Source organism: Schistocerca serialis, chromosome 9 (assembly GCF_023864345.2).
Source record: "Schistocerca serialis cubense isolate TAMUIC-IGC-003099 chromosome 9, iqSchSeri2.2, whole genome shotgun sequence".
Lineage (NCBI taxonomy): Eukaryota > Metazoa > Arthropoda > Insecta > Orthoptera > Acrididae > Schistocerca > Schistocerca serialis.
Window position 1 is genome coordinate 43,508,059 of NC_064646.1, and position 23,843 is coordinate 43,531,901.

Here is a 23,843-nt window from a genome sequence, read left to right on the forward strand (position 1 = left end):
AAAGTAGCCTAATATTTTAGACAACGAATACATATTAAGAGTTTAAATTTATTTATTAATGTCTTAAATTTAAAATAAATATAAGTCATACCTATCAAATTTCTGTATTGCTTGTTACAGTTGCAAAAATCTTTAATGGTGTAACTGATAAACCTAGTGGTACTATTTAGAAGACCTGCTAATAAATTTTACCACTTTGCACCTCTCCACGTAATGTCTATTCTTTTAAATTGCAGAGAATTTATTTTTGAAACTTTTGCTATGTGTGCCTGAGAGTATGGGCTACATGTTATTAATATTATAATCAAACAATGCAAAATTCAAGATCGAATGCAAAAATATTATGAAAAGGAAAGTTACTACTCATCACAAAGCGCAGGTGCTGTGTCGCAGATAGGCACAACAAAAAGATATAAGCTTTTGGCCAACAAGCGCATTGTCAAATATAGAACAAACACACACACACACACACACACACACACACACACACACACACACGCACGACTGCAGCCTCTGGCAGTTGAAGTCACACTGTGTGGCTTCAGCTGCTGGAGGCTGCAGTCATGTGTCTGTCTGTCTTAGATGCACAAACAAACACAAACATACACACAAAATTCATGCTTTCGCAACCAACGGTTGCTTCATCAGGAAAGAGGGAAGGAGAGGGAAAGACGAAAGGATGTGGGTTTTAAGGGGGAGGGTAAGGAGTCATTCCAATCCCGGGAGCGGAAAGACTTACCTTAGGGGGGAAAAAGGACAGGTATACACTCGCACACACACCCATATCCATCCGCACATACACAGACACAAGCACACATTTGTAAAGGCAAAGAGTTTGGGCAGAGATGTCAGTCGAGGCGGAAGTACAGAGGCAAAGATGTTGTTGAAAGACAGGTGAGGTATGAGTGGCGGCAACTTGAAATTAGCAGAGGTTTAGACCTGGCGGATAACAAGAAGAGAGGATATACTGAAGGGCAAGTTCCCATCTCCAGAGTTCTGACAGGTTGGTGTTAGTGGGAAGTATCCAGATAACCTGGATGGTGTAACACTGTGCCAAGATGTGCTGCCCCTGCACCAAGGCATGTTCAGCCACATGGTGATCCTCATTACCAACAAACACTGTCTGCCTGTGTCCATTCATGCGAATGGACAGTTTGTTGCTGGTCATTCCCACATACAAAGCTTCACAGTGTAGGCAGGTCAGTTGGTAAATCACGTGGGTGCTTTCACACATGGCTCTGCCTTTGATCGTGTACACCTTCGGGGTTACAGGACTGAAGTAGGTGGTGGTGGGACAGGTTTTACACCGGGGGCGGTTACAAGGGTAGGAGCCAGAGGGTGGGGAAGGTGGTTTGGGGATTTCATAGGGATGAACTAAGAGGTTACGAAGGTTATGTGGACGGCGGAAAGACACTCTTGGTGGAGTGGGGAGGATTTCATGAAGGATGGATCTCATTTCAGGGCAGGATTTGAGGAAGTCGTATCCCTGCTGGAGAGCCACATTCAGAGTCAGATCCAGTCCCGGAAAGTATCCTGTCACAAGTGGGGCACTTTTGTGGTTCTTCTGTGGGAGGTTCTGGGTTTGAGGGGATGAGGAAGTGTCTCTGGTCATTTGCTTCTGTACCAGGTCGGGAGGGTAGTTGCGGGATGCGAAAGCTGATTTTAGGTTGTTGGTGTAATGGTTCAGGGATTCCGGACTGGAGCAGATTCATTTGCCACGAAGACCTAGGCTGTAGGGAAGGGACCGTTTGATGTGGAATGGGTGGCAGCTGTCATAATGGAGGTACTGTTGCTTGTTGGTGGGTTTGATGTGGACGGACGTGTGAAGCTGGCCATTGGACAGATGGAGGTCAACGTCAAGGAAAGTGGCATGGGATTTGGAGTAGGACCAGGTGAATCTGATGGAACCAAAGGAGTTGGGGTTGGAGAGGAAATTAAATTCTGGAGTTGTTCTTCACTGTGAGTCCAGATCATGAAGATGTCATCAATAAATCTGTACCAAACTTTGGGTTGGCAGGCCTGGGTAACCAAGAAGGCTTCCTCTAAGCGACCAATGAATAGGTTGGCGTACGAGAGGGCCATCCTGGTACCCATGGCTGTTCCCTTTAATGTTGGTATGTCTAGCCTTCAAAGGCGAAGAAGTTGTGGGTCAGGATGAAGCTGGCTAAGGTAATGAGGAAAGAGGTTTTAGGTAGGGTGGCAGGTGATCGGTGTGAAAGGAAGTGCTCCATCGCAGCGAGGCCCTGGACGTGCAGAATATTTGTGTATAAGGAAGTGGCATCAATGGTTACAAGGATGGTTTCCGGGGGTAACAGATTGGGTAAGGATTCCAGGTGTTCGAGAAAGTGGTTGGTGTCTTTGATGAAGGATGGGAGACTGCATGTAATGGGTTGAAGGTGTTGATCTACGTATGCAGAGATACATTCTGTGGGGGCTTGGTAACCAGCTACAATGGAGCGGCCGGGATGATTGGGTTTGTGAATTTTAGGTAGAAGGTAGGGTTGCGGGGTGTCGGTTGGGTCAGGAGGTTGATGGAGTGAGGTGAAAGGTTTTGTAGAGGGCCTAAGGTTCTGAGGATTCCTTGAAGCTCCGCCTGGACATCAATCTTTGTATGTGGTGTTGTCTGAAAGCTGACGCAGTCCCTCAGCCACATACTCCCGACGATCGAGTACCACGGTCATGGAACCCTTGTCCTCCGGAAGAATGACGATGGATCGGTCAGCCTTCAGATCACGGATAGCCTGGGCTTCAGCAGTGGTGATGTTGGGAGTAGGATTAAGGTTTTTTAAGAAGGATCGAGAGGCAAGGCTGGAAGTCAGAAATTCCTGGAAAGTTTGGAGAGGGTGATTTTGAGGAAGAGGAGGTGGGTCCAGCTGTGACAGAGGATGGAACTGTTCCAGGCAGGGTTCAATTTGGATAGTGTCTTGAGGAGTTGGATCATTAGGAGTAGGATTAGGATCATTTTTCTTCGTGGTAAAGTGATATTTCCAGCAGAGAGTACGAGTATAGGACAGTAAATCTTTGACGAGGGCTGTTTGGTCGAATCTGGGAGTGGGGCTGAAGGTGAGGCCTTTGGATATGACAGAGGTTTCAGATTGGGAGAGAGGTTTGGAGGAAAGGTTAACTACTGAATTAGGGTGTTGTGGTTCCAGATTGTTTTGATTGGATTTTTGAGGTTTTGGAGGGAGTGGAGTTGGAAGTGGGAGATTGAGTAGATGGGAGAGACTGGGTTTGTGTGCAATGAGAGGAGGTTGAGGTTTGCTGGAAAGGTTGTGAAGGGTGAGCGAGTTGCCTTTCCGGAGGTGGGAAACCAGGAGATTGGATAGTTTTTTGAGGTGGAGGGTGGCATGCTATTCTAATTTGCGGATGGCCTGTAGGACGATGCTCTGAACAGCCGGTGTGGATGTGGGAGAGGAAAGATTGAGGACTTTGATTAGGGCTAGGAGTTGATGGGTGTGTTCATTGGCTGAGTTGATGTGTAGGTGAAGGATTAGGTGGGTGAGGGCAATGGATTGTTCAATTTGGAACTGGTATAGGGACTGATGGAAAGAAGGGTTGCAGCCAGAGATGGGAACTTTAAGTGTGAGGCCTTTGGGGGTAATGCCAAATGTCAGACAAGCCTGGGAAAATAAAATATGGGAGCGTAAACTGGCTAGGGCGAAGGCATGTTTGCGGAGGGAATGTAAATAAAACTTAATGGGGTCGTTGTGGGGGTGTTGTGAGGGTGACATGGTATTAGAAGGTGGAAAGTGTAACATGAGGCTGAAATGAAAATAAAAATATATGGGGAGAGATAAAGGTGAACTAGAAAGCAACTGGAGATCTGGTGTGAAAAAAGGTGAAAAAGTGTTGGTTAAAGCTGGGCTATGTTGGTCCTGTGGTGAACTTGGGTTGGTAGACAACGATGTGCACAAAGGTTAGGTGGTTGTGTTGCCGCCAAAACACGTTAAAGGGTGGAGAAATTCGGGAAAATTTCGAAAAAACTACGTGTAAATGTATTAAAAGGAGTGGTTTTGTGGTGGCAGATTACGAAAATGAGGCTAACAATTGTCTGACGAAGAAATAATGATGTTAAAACCCGTGGGAAGCGGCTAAAAATGATCAGTGATGTGGGAAAAACGGAAATGGAAATAAAGCGAAAGTTATTAGAACTAGCTGAAATGGTTGTTTAATAGGTGAAAGGAACTGTTTGTGAACTAGAAACGGTGGATTTTATAGCAGCGGTAGTGTTGAAAGGGGAAAAAAAATTTTTGGTTACGGTTTGGAAGTGGGTTACGTATTATTGAGTATATATAGTCAGGATAAAATTGTATAGTCGATTACGGTAAAAAGGAGAAGTTGAATACAAAATGAAACTACTGGCAAAAACAGAAAGAGAAAATAAGACGACAGAAAAGATTGCGAAATGCAACAGTGACAATAACAAACGTAACTGTTGGGTTCAAATTAATGATATGGATATAATAGAGGGAAACATTCCACGTGGGAAAAACATATCTAAAAACAAAGATGATGTGACTTACCAAACGAAAGCGCTGGCAGGTCGGTAGACACACAAACAAACACAAACACAAACACAAACATATACACAAAATTCAAGCTTTCGCAACCAACGGTTGGTTCATCAGGAAAGAGGGAAGGAGAGGGAAAGACAAAAGGATGTGGGTTTTAAGGGAGAGGGTAAGGAGTCATTCCAATCCCGTCAGTGGAAAGACTTACCTTAGGGGGAAAAAAGGGCAGGTATACACTCGCACACACACCCATATCCATCCGCACATACACAGACACAAGCAGACATTTGTAAAGGCAAAGAGTTTGGGCAGGGATGTCAGTCGAGGCGGAAGTACAGAGGCAAAGATGTTGTTGAAAGACAGGTTAGGTACGAGCGACGGCAACTTGAAATTAACGGAGGTTGAGGCCTGGCGGATAACGAGAAGAGAGGATATACTGAAGGGCAAGTTCCCATCTCCGGAGTTCTGACAGGTTGGTGTTAGTGGGAAGTATCCAGATAACCCGGATGGTGTAACACTGTGCCAAGATGTGCTGGCCGTGCACCAAGGCATATTTAGCCACAGGGTGATTCTCATTACCAACAAATACTGTCTGCCTGTGTCCATTCATGCGAATGGGCAGTTTGGAGAGATATTTCTACTTTCAACAAAGGCCTTGTCGGCCAAAAGCTGACATGGTGACAGTCTTTTTGTTGTGCCTATCCGCAACTCAACATCTCCGCTGTATGGTGAGTAGTAACTTTTATTTTCATAATATTATTCATATTACATTTAGATAATGTATGTTAGATCTCAGTAATTTCAGAAAGATGCTGAAATTGGTACAATTTATAAGACTTTGCCCAACTGGGGCATGTTAACATCATTTCACCCTAACATTTGGCACAGTTCTGACAGAATGAAATTTATATGGCTGCTTCATACATTGTTGCACCTAGATTCCTCCCCATGACCCCCAACTGGCTGAAGCTATTTATCTATTTACAGTAAAACATATTGATTCTACAATACTTATTTTTTACGTTTTCTCTGAAATAAAACCAATTCCATTACTGATTTCCGAAAAGTTATTAGACAGCGACTCACCTGCAGTGATGTTTGCGACGGCCGAGCCAAAATTCTGTGTCGCATCCCATGCACCGATTAACAGCGTGGTCGGGGACCCACAGGGTGGGCCCTGCATCGCGCTCCTCCAGGTTCTCCCACGAGACATCAGAAGGCAGGGACTCTCCTGCTGACGGCTGCTCTCCACTGCATACCGACTCTGGCAAGGAGCCCTGCACACGAAATGGACAAGACTGATTTACAAATAGTTTTTGCGAGAACATTACAAGACATACGGAGATGATCCCGTCAAGGCAAATTCTGTATATATTTTCCATTTTAAGAAGAAAGGTAGTTGCTGGTTAAACTGGAACGAGTAACTACGTAAAGCATGCACAAAGACCATGAAGAGAATATACGGCAGGATTATTTCGGAGGAATCCACTAAAATTTTTTGTTTTCAATCCATCAAAATAAAAATCGTCTCAAATTTAAAAATGGAACCGTATCTACCTATATACATTCCGTTACGTAAGTAGACTCGAATAGAATATCTGGCATTGCAAGTTCTCTGTCAACCCACAGGTACACGAGAGCAGACATCTTAGGTAACAGCAACAACATGTGCCCAAATTGCACAGACCAAAGATGCCAGTTATTCCAGAACAAATAATGTTGGTCACATCTTGTCCTCCTCTAACTTCCTTTTCAGTTGGTATTACAATACCGATTATCCATCACAATTACATACAAGAATCTGGCTAGATATACAATAAAAATACAACAGATATACAATAAAGAGTTTAAAACTAAACTCTGAAGTTATTGTTTTACAACTGGGACTCTTTACAGAAAGTCACTGGCAATAGCCCAATTGTTGCATTTAACAAAGACAACAGAGAGGATTTGTTATGAGTGGTAAAATGGGGAGATCATCATTAGTAACAGATGATACAAAGGTGTTGTGAATCAACAAAATATGATACAGTACAGAGAACAAAGCTCTTGCTCCAATAGCACTGCTCTTGACAAAAAATATTCACTCTTGACAGAAAATTTTCATAGTTACAACACAAATTACTTATGACATTTGAAAGCTGAATGCAGTCATAGGATCCTATTCCTTGGGATATGAGTCCACTCTTATGGGAATGAGAACAACTACAATGTTTCTTTAACCTATTAATTGTCTAACTCTTTTTCCTACAATCTACATTTATTTCTGGGTTGCCTAATTGACATAGAGACTGGGGGGGGGGGGGGGGGGGGGGGCGGAGAAAAAAAATCCTCGTGATAAATGCTACATTTTAGTCGATCCCCAATGGGGATCATGGCATAATCCACTCTCTTTTTACAGTTTCTTTTCTTTTGTGCCAGGAAACAAAGCATTCGATACAGAGCCCCACACTGCACACAGCACACTGCTTCCTTGCATTTTTAATTTCACATTCTCTTTCTTTCTCCAATGTGATGCATTCAATCGAGTGTCTGGTTCGAAAAGTCCTGAATTCAACTGGAACAAGTGGCATGGATGCCTTCGGGTACTATGGACATCTTCCCCATTTTGGATGAGGAGCAGCAGAATATTTTGATTTGTGAACCAGTAGATGGCAGGAACAGTATACGACCCATTATTTGAATCTGTATCTGATTCGTTTCCCACAAATGAATTGTTTTAGATAATAGTGTCCATAATATTGAACCATTTTCTCATCAATGCTCAGTCTGTCAAAAATCTAAAATTTGATGAAATTCTTATTCAGCAAGACCATCATGAGAAAGATTCTGAGAAATTTATCCCTTTCTGTTGAGATGTGCATTATCATTGAAGTGAAGGTGGCACCTGATTTTCAGATACCTGTTGCGAATCATACAGTGTCGTACACACATCCAAGTCCTCATCTTCATTCCAATATAACTGTTCCTGTGGGAGACCATGCTATCCAATGAAGACCAGTATGTCTAAGAACTGTTTTATACATTCATTGGATCAAAGGTATGATTATTGTTCTGTGTAGCATACACGGCACTTTCAAGGGCATTTGAGTCCAGTACTCGTTCATCAAAAATCTCTTCAAAGCAATCAACTACAGACTTTACTTCCAGTGGCACTACCAAATGGCTTTATGGTGTTCAATATCTGCTACGTCAGGGTAGGTTTTACAGTAAGATTCTTGTTTAGCTGTTCAACTAGAAGTGATATTAGCTTTCATTTTTCTCGTCCTACCTTTCTTCATTAATACGATATTCCAAGCTACCTGGGACATCAGCTCTGGAATCATTTCTCAATAGATTTTTGTCGATACCATCACAGTCAGACATCTTACCTATGCGATCTGGAGGGAGCTTGACGTCAAAGGTCTTATTCACTTAACACTCATCACCAGAGAACACCAAGAATTTGGGTCATTTACAATTTCTTCAATTTCCCTAACAGAAAGTGCTTTATAGGGACTCACTCTTGTGGAGAAAAGAAAAACAAAATGTTGTTTCAGGCAGGACACACCATGAGCCACAAACGCGGGGCGAAAGTCAGAGCACCATCAAGGGAAAGCAAAATAAACGCCGGAAATAAACAATCAATAAACATATTCTAAAACTATTTCAGAAAATGCCACTACACAGAAGAAATTATTTACTTAATAAAATAACTCATGCTGTTTTGAAAATGTTCAACTCTTGTAACTCTGAAAAACTTTTATTTCTTCACACAAATAATTCTGTACAGTTCACTTCTTTAAAAACTGACTATCAGTGCAAAAGCTTCACAAAAGTCTAGATAACCATGAAAAATATAGTAACAATTGCCAGTATAATGAAAAATGAAAAATTTCCATTACAAATCCCCAAATGGGGATCATGGCAATTAATGCGTTAATACTATACATTGACTGAAATAACTTTGTCAGTAAGGTTTCAACAAGTTGAGTGGTACAGGCAGCTGATCACTGTTCCTTATTGAGTGCCATGCGCTCACTGCACTGTGCTGTTCTGCCACCTTTGCAGAGTCACGTTGAGCACACCCAGCTACACACCAGTGTCAATGCTACCACCCCCTGCTACCACACTCTGTCTATCACGAATTACTTTATTCGAGTTACAGTTTTGCTTATATTCAACTATTGAGGATTTTTCAATGTAATTACCTGAGTTTCTATCTGACTACATACTACAATATCATTAACTGACCACTGCTGCTCTAGTCATTCTCTCTCTCATAAGAAATCTATTACACAACATTTTCAATGAAAATGTCTAGGACGGACTAACAACAATACTATGATGAGGATAGATTGCTACTCACCATATATAGGAGACAGTGAGCTGCAGACAAGCACAACAAAAAGACTGCTATACATTTAAGCTTTCAGCCAATGGGCCTTCTTCCGAAGTAGAAAACAGCACAGATACAGACAAGCACAACTCGTACACACATGACCAATGTCTCTAGCCACTAGGTGGTGGTATTTGGGCACTGGTTGAAATTAGTTTTTAAGGTCAGACTTTTTAAAATGTGTGTGTCCTCCGTTTACAAGCATTCCGAAAGGCCTGAACTGTAAGAGACAGCATTTTTGTAGTTATTTAATAAGGTGACAACTTAGTAAATATGTTTAATAGAGCACTATACGAAAACTGATGTATTACCTGAAAGATAAATTTGCACTGTCACTGTTGTTGTTCTGTAACTGAAGTATTTCGTAACAGTTATTGCATTATGAAGTATTAACCTTTTTGCAATTAGCTATCTGTGTATTTACTTGAGTAGATGAAGTAACTGTACATATTTTGTTCTAGAAGTACTGAAGGATGAAAGAACAATTCTACACTTATTCCAACCAAAATGTAACCAGTATCAGGCATTGTGACTAATCCATGGTAGGTTGGAGTTTTATACTAATTTTTATTGGTATCTCAACTAATTGTATTGGGAACACTTCCCATCAAGACAAGAACCAAGCTGAGATAGTTTTATTTTCTCTTTGAATTATGGCCTACCAATGCCCATCTAAGACTCTGTGAAGAGTGTAAGCATGTGCAATGCACATTAAATATTTTGTTTGCAATTGATCACTGCGCGATTGTACGTAGGTACTTCAAATAAATTCATCACAATATGTTGGCATACCTGTTAAGTTAGTTGCAGTAGCAACATATGTCAACAGAGATATTTCTGCTAATCATTTCATTAGCATTAATGAGTTGTTATCAATAACTGCACTGCTCACAATTTTTTTCCTTGAAGTCTAAGATCCACTTTTTAACTGGACATCTATCATTGCCCATAAATGACTTAAGACCACTGTCAACATCATGAAATGAAAATCTGCACTGACTCTATGTATATAGTGGAAATCTTGTATGTTTTGTATTGTCGTCTGTTTTTTAATCTGAATATTTTTTTCTCTTCTTTTTACAGTAAACTCGATCTCTTATCACTACATATTTGAAACACATTCCCTTCTTCATCACCATCCCCTTTCATTCTAGTCCACCATTAATTTCCAATGCAAGTCTGTCAGTGTTGGATAAATAACAAATTTCTATTGTCACAAGAAGCTGTCCAAGGAGTGTTTTCAATGCACGGCAGCTTCCCAGCCTGTCACGCACACGACACGACAAGACGTGGCACTACCAGTCACACGTGCTGTTGCTCCTCTGGGCACCCAGACTTATCACATTTTAACCCAACCTCTGTACTGTCCTGCAATGGCACCCAGCAACTGCTTCCTCTTTCCTCAGATTTAGTGGCACACATTTCCAAAAAGATGACAAAGCGGTTTATGAGGCAGAATGTTTCTCGACAGTCAAAATGCAGACTCCTATAATTGTAGTTTATGCTGAGCCATCCATCACTGGGATAAATGTATTGCATCAAAGGGCAAATACGTTGAGGAAGACAGACATGGTCACAGAGTTTCACATTTGTAGCTCTAATTTTTTAGTGACTGCCAGTTATCCCACAACATAAATAAATTAATGCAACGCAATGCAATGCAATGCAGGGGGAAAAAAAAACCAATACTACTCAACTATGGAATCAACCACTGATCATGGAGGTGCAGTACCTAGAGTAAGAGTCTGTCTCTGTGCACACTCAGTGTGGAGTGATGGCATAAATATAGCTGTGTGAATGGCTCTGAGCACTATGGGACTTAACATCTTAGGTCATCAGTCCTCTAGAACTTAGAACTACTTAAACCTAACTAACATAAGGACATCACACACATCCATGCCCGAGGCAGGATTCGAACCTGCGACCGTAGCAGTCCCGCGGTTCCTGACTGCAGCACCTAGAACCGCAAGACCACCGCGGCCGACAGCTGTGTGAAGGCAGATTCAAATTTACTGGACGAATCCTAAGGAAGTGGCATTAGGTGTGAGATGCAAGATGTAATCAACAAACAATAAGTTGCCTACGAGACCCTTGTTTGACACATTCCAGAGTATTGTTTGTTTATCTGGGATGCTTACCAAGGAGGACTAACAGAAGAGACAGATGAGGGGGAGGAAGGGAGGGGGAAGCAGGATGAAGAACAAAAAGAAAAGACAGTTGAGGAGGAGGAGGAGAAGGAAGAAGAACAAGATACAAAGAGGAGCTGCACCCTTCATTACAGAATCACTTCTATTACTTCCTCCGTCACACATAAAAGACTGAAGATAAAATCAGTAATATACAGGCTTATGCAGAAGCATATACACAAGTTTTATTCCTGCATTACATCCACAAATGGAACAAAGGAAGCGGGTGAAACTAATCTGGTGCAACATGCACCTAGCTCTCCATCAGGTGTCATACAGTGACCCGTAGAGCACACACACTGCCTACATATCAATAAGATTTGCAACAGTAAGAGCACACAGCAAAAGAACAGAAAGGTCACTTTCAGCAGAGAGCTCACTTTTCAGTTTCTGTCAACAGATAATTGATAGGTTTATATTGGACAGTTAAAAACTGGCATTCAACACTGTATCTGACAGCAAAATATGGCTGCCCTGTGATGAATGAATTGAAATATCTCTCTTGCTGGTTTAGGATTTTATGTAGCTGCTGGCTCACTCCTTGAAGTTGAAGCTGAGTCAGAACACTTCACGAGATCTGTCACCTGAAGTAATTTTGACATCATTATCTTTCTACGACATTGCAGTGCTGGTGTCATACTGATGACGATGCACTGCGGCAACCACAGCCATTACAAAACACATCCGATGAATTCGCAATTGCGAACAGTGACTGTGATCAACTGTAGAGTGAAATGACGACAATTAAAATTCGTGCTGGCCTGGAACTCGAACCCAGACTTCCCGCTTATCGCGAGCGGTCACCTTACCATTTGGCTATCTGTGCACGACTCAAGGCACTGCAATATCGTATTTATCTGCTGATACCGGGCATGTGACTTTGAAACACGATGTCTGATTTGTACACATAGTGGATGTGCTAGTACAGATCGTAGACGTATGATTGACGACATATGGAAGTTTGGGTCTGGCTGTGAGTTGTGCACGGATAGCCAAATGGTAAGGCGACCGCTCGCAATGAGCGGGAAGTCTGGGTTCGAGTTCCAGGCCAGCACGAATTTTGATTGTCATCATTTCACTCTACAGTTGATCGCAGTCATTGTTCGCAGTTGCGATTTCATCTGATATCTGCACCTTTTTATTTTAATCTGGTCACCTTAGTGGATTCTCTCGAAGTAGAGGTCCTGTTTGTTAATCAGTGCCTCTGAAATACTGTTTGCAGCTGAGGGAAGGCTTGACTTCTTCATGTACTGCAACTGGTATTGGAGCAAAAGATGATAACTTCTACTTGTATCACGAAAAAGCGTGTTGACTACTTTCCTCTTACAAACATATATTTCCTTGAATGGGTGTACAGATCATGAGAGTGACTCCTGAATTAGAGAGGAACACAACTTTTCATACTACGGACACCTCGAAGACTCAACATGACAGTCAAAATTACAATATATTTAATTTATCACAAAACCATCATGTCTCGTTTTCATTTTTGGGGAGTGCAGTTGCTCTTTGATGGTCAAGCCACTGCCAAACCATGACACCAAAATATGAAAGGCTCCACCCACAGCAGGTGAAGCCATTTATTTGTTGTCACATCTTGTAGTTTTCTTATATTCGAAATTTCCCATTTAATGTCTGTGCATACGAAAATAAAGACGCACACACAGTTTATGTTCTGTGACTTACTCCCTACTTAATTTTATTGTCATTATCATCTTTCCTTGTACTACACAAGGAATGTGAATGTTGTTTGCCTTAATGGCTTATAACACTTCAGCATAGTCTTCCAATAACTAAGGTATACCTAAACCTATTCATTGCAAGGTTTCTCTGAGTCTGTGGCGGAGGGTACATAATGCAGCACCATTTCCACCTCCTTAGGGGACAATAAATAAATATGTATTACAGTATGTTGATAATTTTTACTTTTGGACCATCTAATTACAACCAATTTAAACACAGTTTTCTTGCCATATGCATTCCACCTTTATTCTTTGCAAAGAATCTTCAGCGGCCTGGAACTTGCACATATTTTTGCTTATATTTAGGATGTTGTATATATAGGTTAGAAACAGTTCTGGCAGTTTGCTTTTCTATGATATAGTAATAATTTAAAGTTTTACTTACAGGATTCATGGATGTGTTTCTACATGTTGTGTTTTTGTTCATATGTTTCTGAAATAAAATGTTTTACAGCAATAGTCCCATTATTTTATAGCCACTCCTCATATGTAACATGTTGCACAATTTTTCTTGCAACATAGTTATCTGATATTTAACAAGGAGTGTGTCTGGCTCGAACAGTGATTCAGTTTTTGTATATAACATGAATGGCATCCCAGATGGTTCGATGTGGGTGCGTTACTACTCTGCTGGTTACATATAAATAGTCTCACGTTACTGAATTCCAAGTAATTATCTTTGCTAAAAGTGAAAGTATCATAACAAAGCACACCACAGATACAAAAACAGAAGTAATGATAGACGAAATTATACTAAACTTACTGTTGGGTTTCCTGTATAAGGATGATCACTTAATAAACTATCTGTAGATATATGTATAACTTTGATAATAACTGAACAAGGGGAAGGCAATTTATAAATAACATGCCAAAATTACTTGGCGAGCATGTAAGAACTTTTATCTTATATTCAACCAATAATTCAGTAACTTCTATTCTGTATGCAAGTTCGGGATTTCGTGATTACCATGTCAGAAAGTTTATTTTGTGTACTGCTACTCACATGAAATAAGCCTTTGGAACAAATTTGAATGCAGACATACGTATGTATTCCACAACAGTGTGCAGCAGCTTCCACATTTGGTGAACAACTTTAAAGCAAGATTTCACAAGTGTGATACATGGACCAGTAAAGTAACATATACACTACTAGCAATTGCTAAATATGCATCGGAACTGGCCATTTATTTCCTAATATGGGGTATCCCGACAACTGTCGGGATGCACACTTTGGCTTCTTGTCGCGACTTCACACACCGAGTTAGTTTTTATTTTTTGTACACAATACAATTACAAAACTTCAGAATATGCAACATTTATTTTTTGGATACAGTATGGTAAGAATATGAAACAGTTTTCTGAAATGCCAGTTCAAAAGGGCAACATAAAACTTTCCACTTGAGAAACGCTGATTGTAAATCAATTCCGATGTACCCGAATACCTGACCTTGAGTCTTCTTTACTGTTAGTACAGACAAAACACCAACCTGCTTAAACTGAATGGGTAAATTGACTGGGATTGCTGGTGCACAGGGTGTGTGTGAGAGGGGCCTCCCCAGCTGCCGGATCTGCGACTGTACTATGCTCTGATGACATTATTTTGCAGTTTTAATCTGCAAATAGGTAACATTGCAAAGTTTTGTACAATTGTGGAGTAATATTCTCACAGACTAATAAGCCATAAATATAACTGCTAGGAAGAAAATTAAACCACACAATTTCCCAGCACAGCAGAGCACTTACTTTCTTGCAATCTTTAACAGAAACCAGCATGTTGCCATTTAGGAAAATATCTAAGCCACATCCATCTGCTCCTTCATTAGAGTATTATGTAAGAATTGAAAGTAAATCCATCAAGAACTTTGAATTTTTCCTAAAAATCTCTCTCCTTTTTAATATTAGTATAGAATACTGCATCTTTACTTCTCTTGGGGGTATAATTTTTTTTTCTGCATAATTTGTTCATTTCCATATCAAAGTAGCATCAAGTCACAAATAGTAGAGGTACTATTTATTCCTACAGTTATATTTGCATTCTCTAAAACTGTTTAAAGCTGTATACTACCTATTAACATCAAATGCAAGTAGTGAAGTAAATGTGTAAACAAATTGTAGCCACATGCCAAGGAGAAAGGTTTTTTTTTTTTTTTTTTTTTGGGGCGCACAACTTCAACTTCAATGCTCATTAGCGTCCAGACTACATTAGGAATGCACCGCGAGTCACAAGTTTAAAACAGCAACGAAACGGAAAACACAATAAAAGACAGACTGACAGGCATAGGATTAAAAAAAAAAACGCATAATCAAATGTCCTTAGAGAGGGTTGTCAAGTTGATAAAATGAAGAACGCGAGCAGCTGCTCGTGGGTCATCCGCTAAAATGGCATCTAGAGTACATGGCAGGCCAAGATCAAGACGCAGTGTGTTAAGATCCGGACAGGATGTTAAAATGTGGCGGACCGTCAGCAATTGCCCACATGGGCAGAACGGCGCCGGCGCAGCCGTCAGCAGATGGCGATGGCTGAACCGGCAGTGTCCAATTCGTAACCGGGCCAAAACTACCTCCTCCCGCCGAGAAGGGCGTGAGGAGGACGTCCAAGCCGCGGGAAGAGGTTTCAAGGCCCGAAGCTTGTTGTCTGTAAGTGCAGCCCAATCGGCATGCCACAGTGATAAAATGCGCCGACAAATGACCCTGCTACAATCTGATGAAGGGACACAACAAGAAGCTGTCCAAGGCTGGAGGACCGCAACCTTGGCCGCGGCATCTGCAGCTTCGTTCCCAGGGATACCGACATGGCCAGGAACCCACATAAAGCTAACCAGAGAACCGACGTCCAAGGAGAAAGGTGTACTCATATGATGTTAGGCAGTGTGACTCTTACGGAAGATGGTCAATAATAATAATAATAATAATAATAATAATAATAATAATAATAATAATAATACAAATTATGGATACAATATTACTGGAACATACCCACACAAAATCACACATTTGCTATACATGGATGATCTAAAACTACTGGCAGCAACAAATCAACAACTCAACCAATTACTAAAGATAACAGAAGGATTCAGCAATGATATAAGTATGGCTTTTGGAACAGACAAATGTAAGAAAAATAGCATAGTCAAGGGAAAACATACTAAACGAGAAGATTACATATTGGATAACCACAGCGACTGCATAGAAGCGATGGAAAAAACGGATGCCTATAAATATCTAGGATACAGACCAAAAATAGGAATAGATAATACAAATATCAAAGAAGAACTAAAAGAAAAATACAGACAAAGACTAACAAAAATACTGAAAACAGAATTGACAGCAAGAAACAAGACAAAAGTTATAAATACCTATGCCATACCAATATTGACCTACTCATTTGGAGTAGTGAAATGGAGTAACACAGACCTAGAAGCACTCTATACACTTACACGATCACAATGCCACAAATATAGAATACATCACATACATTCAGCAACAGAAAGATTCACATTAAGCAGAAAGGAAGGAGGAAGGGGATTTATCGACATAAAAAACCTACATTATGGACAGGTAGACAATTTAAGAAAATTCTTTCTAGAACGAGCAGAAACTAGCAAAATACACAAGGCAATCACTCATATAAATACATCGGCTACACCACTGCAATTTCATAACCACTTCTACAACCCTTTAGATCACGTAACATCAACAGACATGAAGAAAGTAAATTGGAAAAAGAAAACACTACATGGCAAGCACCCGTATCATCGAACACAGCCACACATCGATCAAGACGCATCCAACACATGGCTAAGAAAAGGCAATATATACAGTGAGACAGAAGGATTCATGATTGCAATACAGGATCAAACAATAAACACCAGGTATTACAGCAAGCATATTATTAAAGATCCCAATACCACAACGGATAAATGCAGACTTTGTAAACAACAAATAGAAACAGTAGATCACATCACAAGCGGATGTACAATACTAGCAAATACAGAATACCCCAGAAGACATGACAATGTCGCAAAAATAATACATCAACAGCTTGCCTTACAACATAAACTTTCAAAACAACACATTCCTACATACAAGTATACACCACAAAATGTACTGGAGAATGATGAATACAAATTATACTGTAACAGAACCATTATAACAGATAAAACAACGCCACATAACAAACCTGACATCATACTCACCAATAAAAAGAAGAAATTAACACAACTAATCGAAATATCCATACCCAATACAACAAATATACAAAAGAAAACAGGAGAAAAAATTGAAAAATACATCCAACTAGCTGAGGAAGTCAAAGACATGTGGCATCAGGATAAAGTTGACATCATACCAATTATACTATCAACTACAGGAGTCATACCACACAATATCCACCAGTACATCAATGCAATACAGCTACATCCAAACATATATATACAGCTACAGAAATCCGTAATTATTGATACATGTTCAATTACCCGAAAGTTCCTAAATGCAATATAACACATACCGTACAGTTAAAAGGAAGTGACGCTTGATCAAGGTCCGCGTCACTCCATTTTTAACCGGACTTAACGTCTGAGAAAGTGAAGATAGTAATAATAGTAATAATAATAATAATAATAATTATAATTATAATAATAATAATAATAATTATTATTATTATTATTATTTCATGTTGCTCAATGGCCTAGTGCAAATCTTTTTTTTTCCTCTTCAATTGGACACCACTTAATCATTAACAAACATTCATATCACTTGCTTGACAAGTACGTACCACTGTCAGTGCATACAGTTACTTCCTTTGCGTATTTGTCGTAAACTGACTATTTTCAGTCGATGCAAGCAGATGCAGTTGAGAGTAGAGTGTGTGCGCAAAGGTGGGATTTAATTTCGTTGACTGCAAGGGCATGCACAGCCAAAGGGCGGGCAGGAGATATGAACTGTTGACCAAAGGTTTCACAAACAATTTGTTATAGGATATACACTTCAGCCCACTGAGGTAACAACTCCCCTTTCTCATGTTGTTGTTGTTGTGGTCTTCAGTCCTGAGACTGGTTTGATGCAGCTCTCCATGCCACTCTATCCTGTGCAAGCTTTTTCATCTCCCAGTACCTACTGCAACCTACATCCTTCTGAATCTGCTTAGTGTATTCATCTCTTGGTCTCCCTCTACGATTTTTACCCTCCACGCTGCCCTCCAATACTAAATTGGTGATCCCTTGATGCCTCAGAACATGTCCTACCAACCGATCCCTTCTTCTGGTCAAGTTGTGCCACAAACTTCTCTTCTCCCCAATCCTATTCAATACTTCCTCATTAGTTATGTGATCTACCCATCTAATCTTCAGCATTCTTCTGTAGCACCACATTTCGAAAGCTTCTATTCTCTTCTTGTCCAAACTATTTATCGTCCATGTTTCACTTCCATACATGGCTACACTCCATATGAATACTTTCAGAAATGACTTCCTGACACTTAAATCAATACTGGATGTTAACAAATTTCTCTTCTTCAGAAACGCTTTCCTTGCCATTGCCAGCCTACTTTTTATATCCTCTCTACTTCGACCATCATCAGTTATTTTGCTCCCCAAATAGCAAAACTCCTTTACTACTTTAAGTGCCTCATTTCCTAATCTAATTCCCTCAGCGTCACCCGACTTAATTAGACTACATTCCATTATCCTTGTTTTGCTTTGGTTGATGTTCATCTTATATCCTCCTTTCAAGACACTGTCCATTCCATTCAACTGCTCTTCCAAGTCCTTTGCTGTCTCTGACAGAATTACAATGTCATCGGCGAACTTCAAAGTTTTTATTTCTTCTCCATGAATTTTAATACCTACCCCGTATTTTTCTTTTGTTTCCTTTACTGCTTGCTCAATATACAGATTGAACAACATCGGGGAGAGGCTACAACCCTGTCTTACTCCCTTCCCAACCACTGCTTCCCTTTCATGTCCCTCGACTCTTATAACTGCCATCTGGTTTCTGTACAAATTGTAAATAGCCTTTTGCTCCCTGTATTTTACCCCTGCCACCTTCAGAATTTGAAAGAGAGTATTCCAATCAACATTGTCAAAAGCTTTCTCTAAGTCTACAAATGCTAGAAACGTAGGTTTGCCTTTCCTTAATCTTTCTTCTAAGATAAGTCGTAAGGTCAGTATTGCCTCACGTGTTCCAGTGTTTCTACGGAATCCAAACTGATCTTCCCCGAGGTTGGCTTCTACTAGTTTTTCCATTCGTCTGTAAAGAATTCGCGTTAGTATTTTGCAGTATTAAGCTGATAGTTCGGTAATTTTCACATCTGTCAACACCTGCTTTCTTTGGGATTGGAATTATTATATTCTTCTTGAAATCTGAGGGTATTTCGCCTGTTTCATACATCTTGCTCACCAGATGATAGAGTTTTGTCAGGACTGGCTCTCCCACGGCCATCAGTAGTTCCAATGGAATATTGTCTACTCCTGGGGCCTTGTTTCGACTCAGGTCTTTCAGTGCTCTGTCAAACTCTTCACGCAGTATCGTATCTCCCATTTCATCTTCATCTACATCCTCTTCCATTTCCATAATATTGTCCTCAAGTACATCGCCCTTGTATAGACCCTCTATATACTCCTTCCACCTTTCTGCTTTCCCTTCTTTGCTTAGAACTGGGTTTCCATCTGAGCTCTTGATATTCATACAAGCCGTTCTCTTATCTCCAAAGGTCTCTCTAATTTTCCTGTAGGCGGTATCTATCTTACCCCTAGTGAGATAGGCCTCTACATCCTTACATTTGTCCTCTAGTCATCCCTGCTTAGCCAATTTGCACTTCCTGTCGATCTCATTTTTGAGACGTTTGTATTCCTTTTTGCCTGTTTCACTTACTGCATTTTTATATTTTCTCCTTTCATCAATTAAATTCAATATTTCTTCTGTTACCCAAGGATTTCTACTAGCCCTTGTCTTTTTACCTACTTGATCCTCTGCTGCCTTCACTACTTCATCCCTCAAAGCTACCCATTCTTCTTCTACTGTATTTATTTCCCCCATTCCTGTCAATTGCTCCCTTATGCTCTCCCTGAATCTCTGTACAACCTCTGGTTCTTTCAGTTTATCCAGGTCCCATCTCCTTAAATTCCCACCTTTTTGCAGTTTCTTCAGTTTTAATCTACAGGTCATAACCAATAAATTGTGGTCAGAGTCCACATCTGCCCCTGGAAATGTCTTACAATTTAAAACCTGGTTCCTAAATCTCTGTCTTACAATTATATAATCTATCTGATACCTTTTAGTATCTCCAGGGTTCTTCCATGTATACAACCTTCTTTCATGATTCTTAAACCAAGTGTTAGTTATGATTATGTTGTGCTCTGTGCAAAATTCTACCAGGCGGCTTCCTCTTTCATTTCTGTCCCCCAATCCATATTCACCTACTATGTTTCCTTCTCTCCCTTTTCCTACACTCGAATTCCAGTCACCCATGACTATTAAATTTTTGTCTCCCTTCACAATCTGAATAATTTCTTTTATTTCATCATACATTTCTTCAATTTCTTCGTCATCTGCAGAGCTAGTTGGCATATAAACTTGTACTACCGTAGTAGGTGTGGGCTTCGTATCTATCTTGGCCACAATAATGCGTTCACTATGCTGTTTGTAGTAGCTTACCCGCATTCCTATTTTCCTATTCATTATTAAACCTACTCCTGCATTACCCCTATTTGATTTTGTGTTTATAACCCTGTAGTCACCTGACCAGAAGTCTTGTTCCTCCTGCCACCGAACTTCACTAATTCCCACTATATCTAACTTCAACCTATCCATTTCCCTTTTTAAATTTTCTAACCTACCTGCCCGATTATGGGATCTGACATTCCATGCTCCGATCCGTAGAATGCCAGTTTTCTTTCTCCTGATAACGACATCCTCTTGAGTAGTCCCCGCCCGGAGATCCGAATGGGGGACTATTTTACCTCCGGAATATTTTACCCAAGAGGACGCCATCATCATGTAATCATACAGTAAAGCTGCATGCCCTCAGGAAAAATTACGGCTGTAGTTTCCCCTTGCTTTCAGCCGTTCGCAGTACCAGCACAGCAAGGCCGTTTTGGTTATTGTTACAAGGCCAGATCAGTCAATCATCCAGACTGTTGCCCTTGCAACTACTGAAAAGGCTGCTGCCCCTCTTCAGGAACCACACGTTTGTCTGGCCTCTCAACAGATACCCCTCCGTTGTGGTTGCACCTACGGTACGGCTATCTGTATCGCTGAGGCACGCAAGCCTCCCCACCAACGGCAAGGTCCATGGTTCATGGGGGGCCCTTTCTCATAACATGACCAAATTACTCCTTGACAAGTACCAAATTACATTAGAACACTCATACATTCACCAGATTTGACTGCAACAAATTTCATTCTCTAATTTAGAGAGAAAGGAACGTTTGTGGGTATAATTTTCGACTCAATGGAAGGAGTTGGGCATGCTTATGAAGCATTCTTAAACAATGTTCCCTTGGAGGTGTATCATTGATGCTTATTTTGTGGTTAGAGGGGATGCACTGGTGGCAATGATGATAGTGTTGTGGTCTTTAATCCGAAGACTGGTTTGATGCAGCTCTCCACGTTACTCCATCCTCCATGTTACTCCGTCCTGTGCGAGCCTCTTTGTCTCCGATTAATTGCTGCACACTATATCTATTTCATCTGCTTACTGTATTCATCCCTCGGTCTCCCTGTGCACTTCTTACCCCCATGCTAATCCTCCATTAACAAACTGATGATTCCTTCACATCTCAGGATATGTCCTATCAACTTGTCCCTTCTCGTAATCAAGTTGTGTCGTAAATTCCATTTTTCCCTAGTTTGATTCAGTATCTCAATGAAAAGTTATTTGATCTACCTATATAATCTTCAGCATTCTTACATAGCATTACATTTATATAGTTTTGATTGAACTGCTTACTGTCCTCATTTCACTTAAGTATAAAACTACATTGTGGACAAATACCTTAGGAAAGCTTTTCCTAACACTTAACTTTATATTAGATGTTAACGAGTTCCTCTTTCTCAAAACCGCTTTTGATGCTACAGCCAGTCCGCATTTTATATTGTGTTCTATACTTTGGCCTGTTATTTTACTGCCAAACAGCAAACCTCGTCTACTACTATTAGAATCTCATTTCCTAATCTAATTCCTTTTGTACAACCTGATTTAATTCATCACCTTATAACTTCTTTTCAAGATACTATTCATTCCATTCAATTGTTCTTCCAAGTTCTTTGTCATCTCTGACAGTATTTCAATGTCCTTGGCAACCATCAAAGGTTTATTCCTTCTGCCTGAACTTTAATTCCCTCTCCAAATTTCTCCTTGATTTCCTTTACTGCTTGCTCACTGTACAGATTGAATAACATTGGGGATAGGCTACGAACCTGTCTCACTCTGTTCTCAACAACTGCTTTCATTTTGTGTCCTTCAGTCTTTGACTTCCATTACTGTAGTCTGGTTTCTGTACAAGTTGTGAATTAGCTTTCACACCTCGTATTTTATTTCTGCTACTGAGGTGCAACCTGTAGCTTGTCCAGAAGTTCCACTATTTCTTGATGTCAGAAAAAAGATGGTTATGTAATAGCATAAGTGGCTTAGTAACAAGTTTATATGCAAAAATGTGCCATGCCACCACTACTTGTATGTGTTTTGGACATCTCAGGGAAGAAGACAAAGTTTTATAAAAACGAAAGAGGACTGAAAAATGATTTGTTCATTCAATACTGAGTTGAACTTTGGCCTCTAGATGTGAAAAATACATTTAGATACGTGTTGATGTAACGACTTGGCAATTCGAGATCTGTTGCAGTATACTGTAAGACTGTTCAAGACGATTTAAAATACAACAGTTTTGTGAGCATGTTTAACTATAATTTTGTAGCTGCTGGGTGAATTTAGAACTTTCTTCCAGTCTTGACACCAACAGCATTGGAGAAGAGCCATAAACAGTAACCAGTGGCTTTGATAAGCAAATGCACATCATCAGGAAATTGTCAGAATGTGACTGTAATTGAAAGGAATTCAAGGTAGAACTTGCGCAAGCTACCAAAAAGTGACAGAACCTAAACAACCATTATTAGTCACAAGGAGAAACAACACACTACCTTCAGAATTTCAAGGTGTGTATTCCAATCAACACAGTCAAATCTTTTTCCGAGTCTACAAATGCTATAAACATGGGTTGGCCTTTTTATAACATGGGTTGGCCTTTTTATAACCTGTCTTCTAAAATAACTGGTAGGGTCAGTACTGCATCACAATTTACATTTCTCCAAACTGACTTTCCTCAAGGTTGACTTAAACGAGTTTATCCATTCTTCTGTAAATAATTTGTGTCACTATCATCCAGACATGATTTATTAAACTGATGATACAGCACATTCACACCTCTCAGTGCCTGTCTTCTTTGGAACTGGTGTTATTATATTCATATTTATGTCTGAGGATATTTCGAATTTCTCTTATCTTACACACCAGGAGGACTAGTTTTGTCCCAACAACCTCTTTAATTCGGAGACAATGTCCTCTGCTCAAGGGGCCTTATTTCAACTCAAGTCTTTCAGTGCTTTGTCAAATTATTCTTGGTGTAGTTTATCTTTCAACTCATCTTCATCTGCTTCCTATTTCCTTTGTACACCCCTTCTTTAATTGCTTCTATCTTTCAGCTTTCCCTTCTTTGCTTAGAACTGGTTTGCTATCTGATCTCTTGGTATCCATACAGTTGCTTCTCTTCCTCCAAAGGCTACTTTTACTTTCTTACAGTCAGCATCCCCTAGTTATACATTCTTCTACATTCTTGCACTTCTCATCTAGCCATTCCTGCTTTACTATTTTTTTTTTGTCAACCTAATTGGTTAAATATCTATACTCCCTTTTCCCTGTTTCATTTTTGTATTTTATCTTTCATCAATTAAATTCAATATCTCAAGCATTATCCATAGATTATTACTGGGCCTCATCTTTTCACCAATTTGATGTTCTGTTGCCTTCAAT

At 40.2% G+C, this 23,843-nt stretch overlaps 1 protein-coding gene across 1 annotated transcript in view; it reads right to left on the reverse strand.

The window, feature by feature from the left end:
* Positions 1-23,843, reverse strand: part of LOC126418640 (myotubularin-related protein 3) — a 170,051-nt gene that overhangs the window by 27,769 nt on the left and 118,439 nt on the right. Inside the window, 1 exon segment of the mRNA XM_050085499.1 lies at positions 5,598-5,788. Coding sequence (XP_049941456.1) covers positions 5,598-5,788 — 191 coding nt within the window.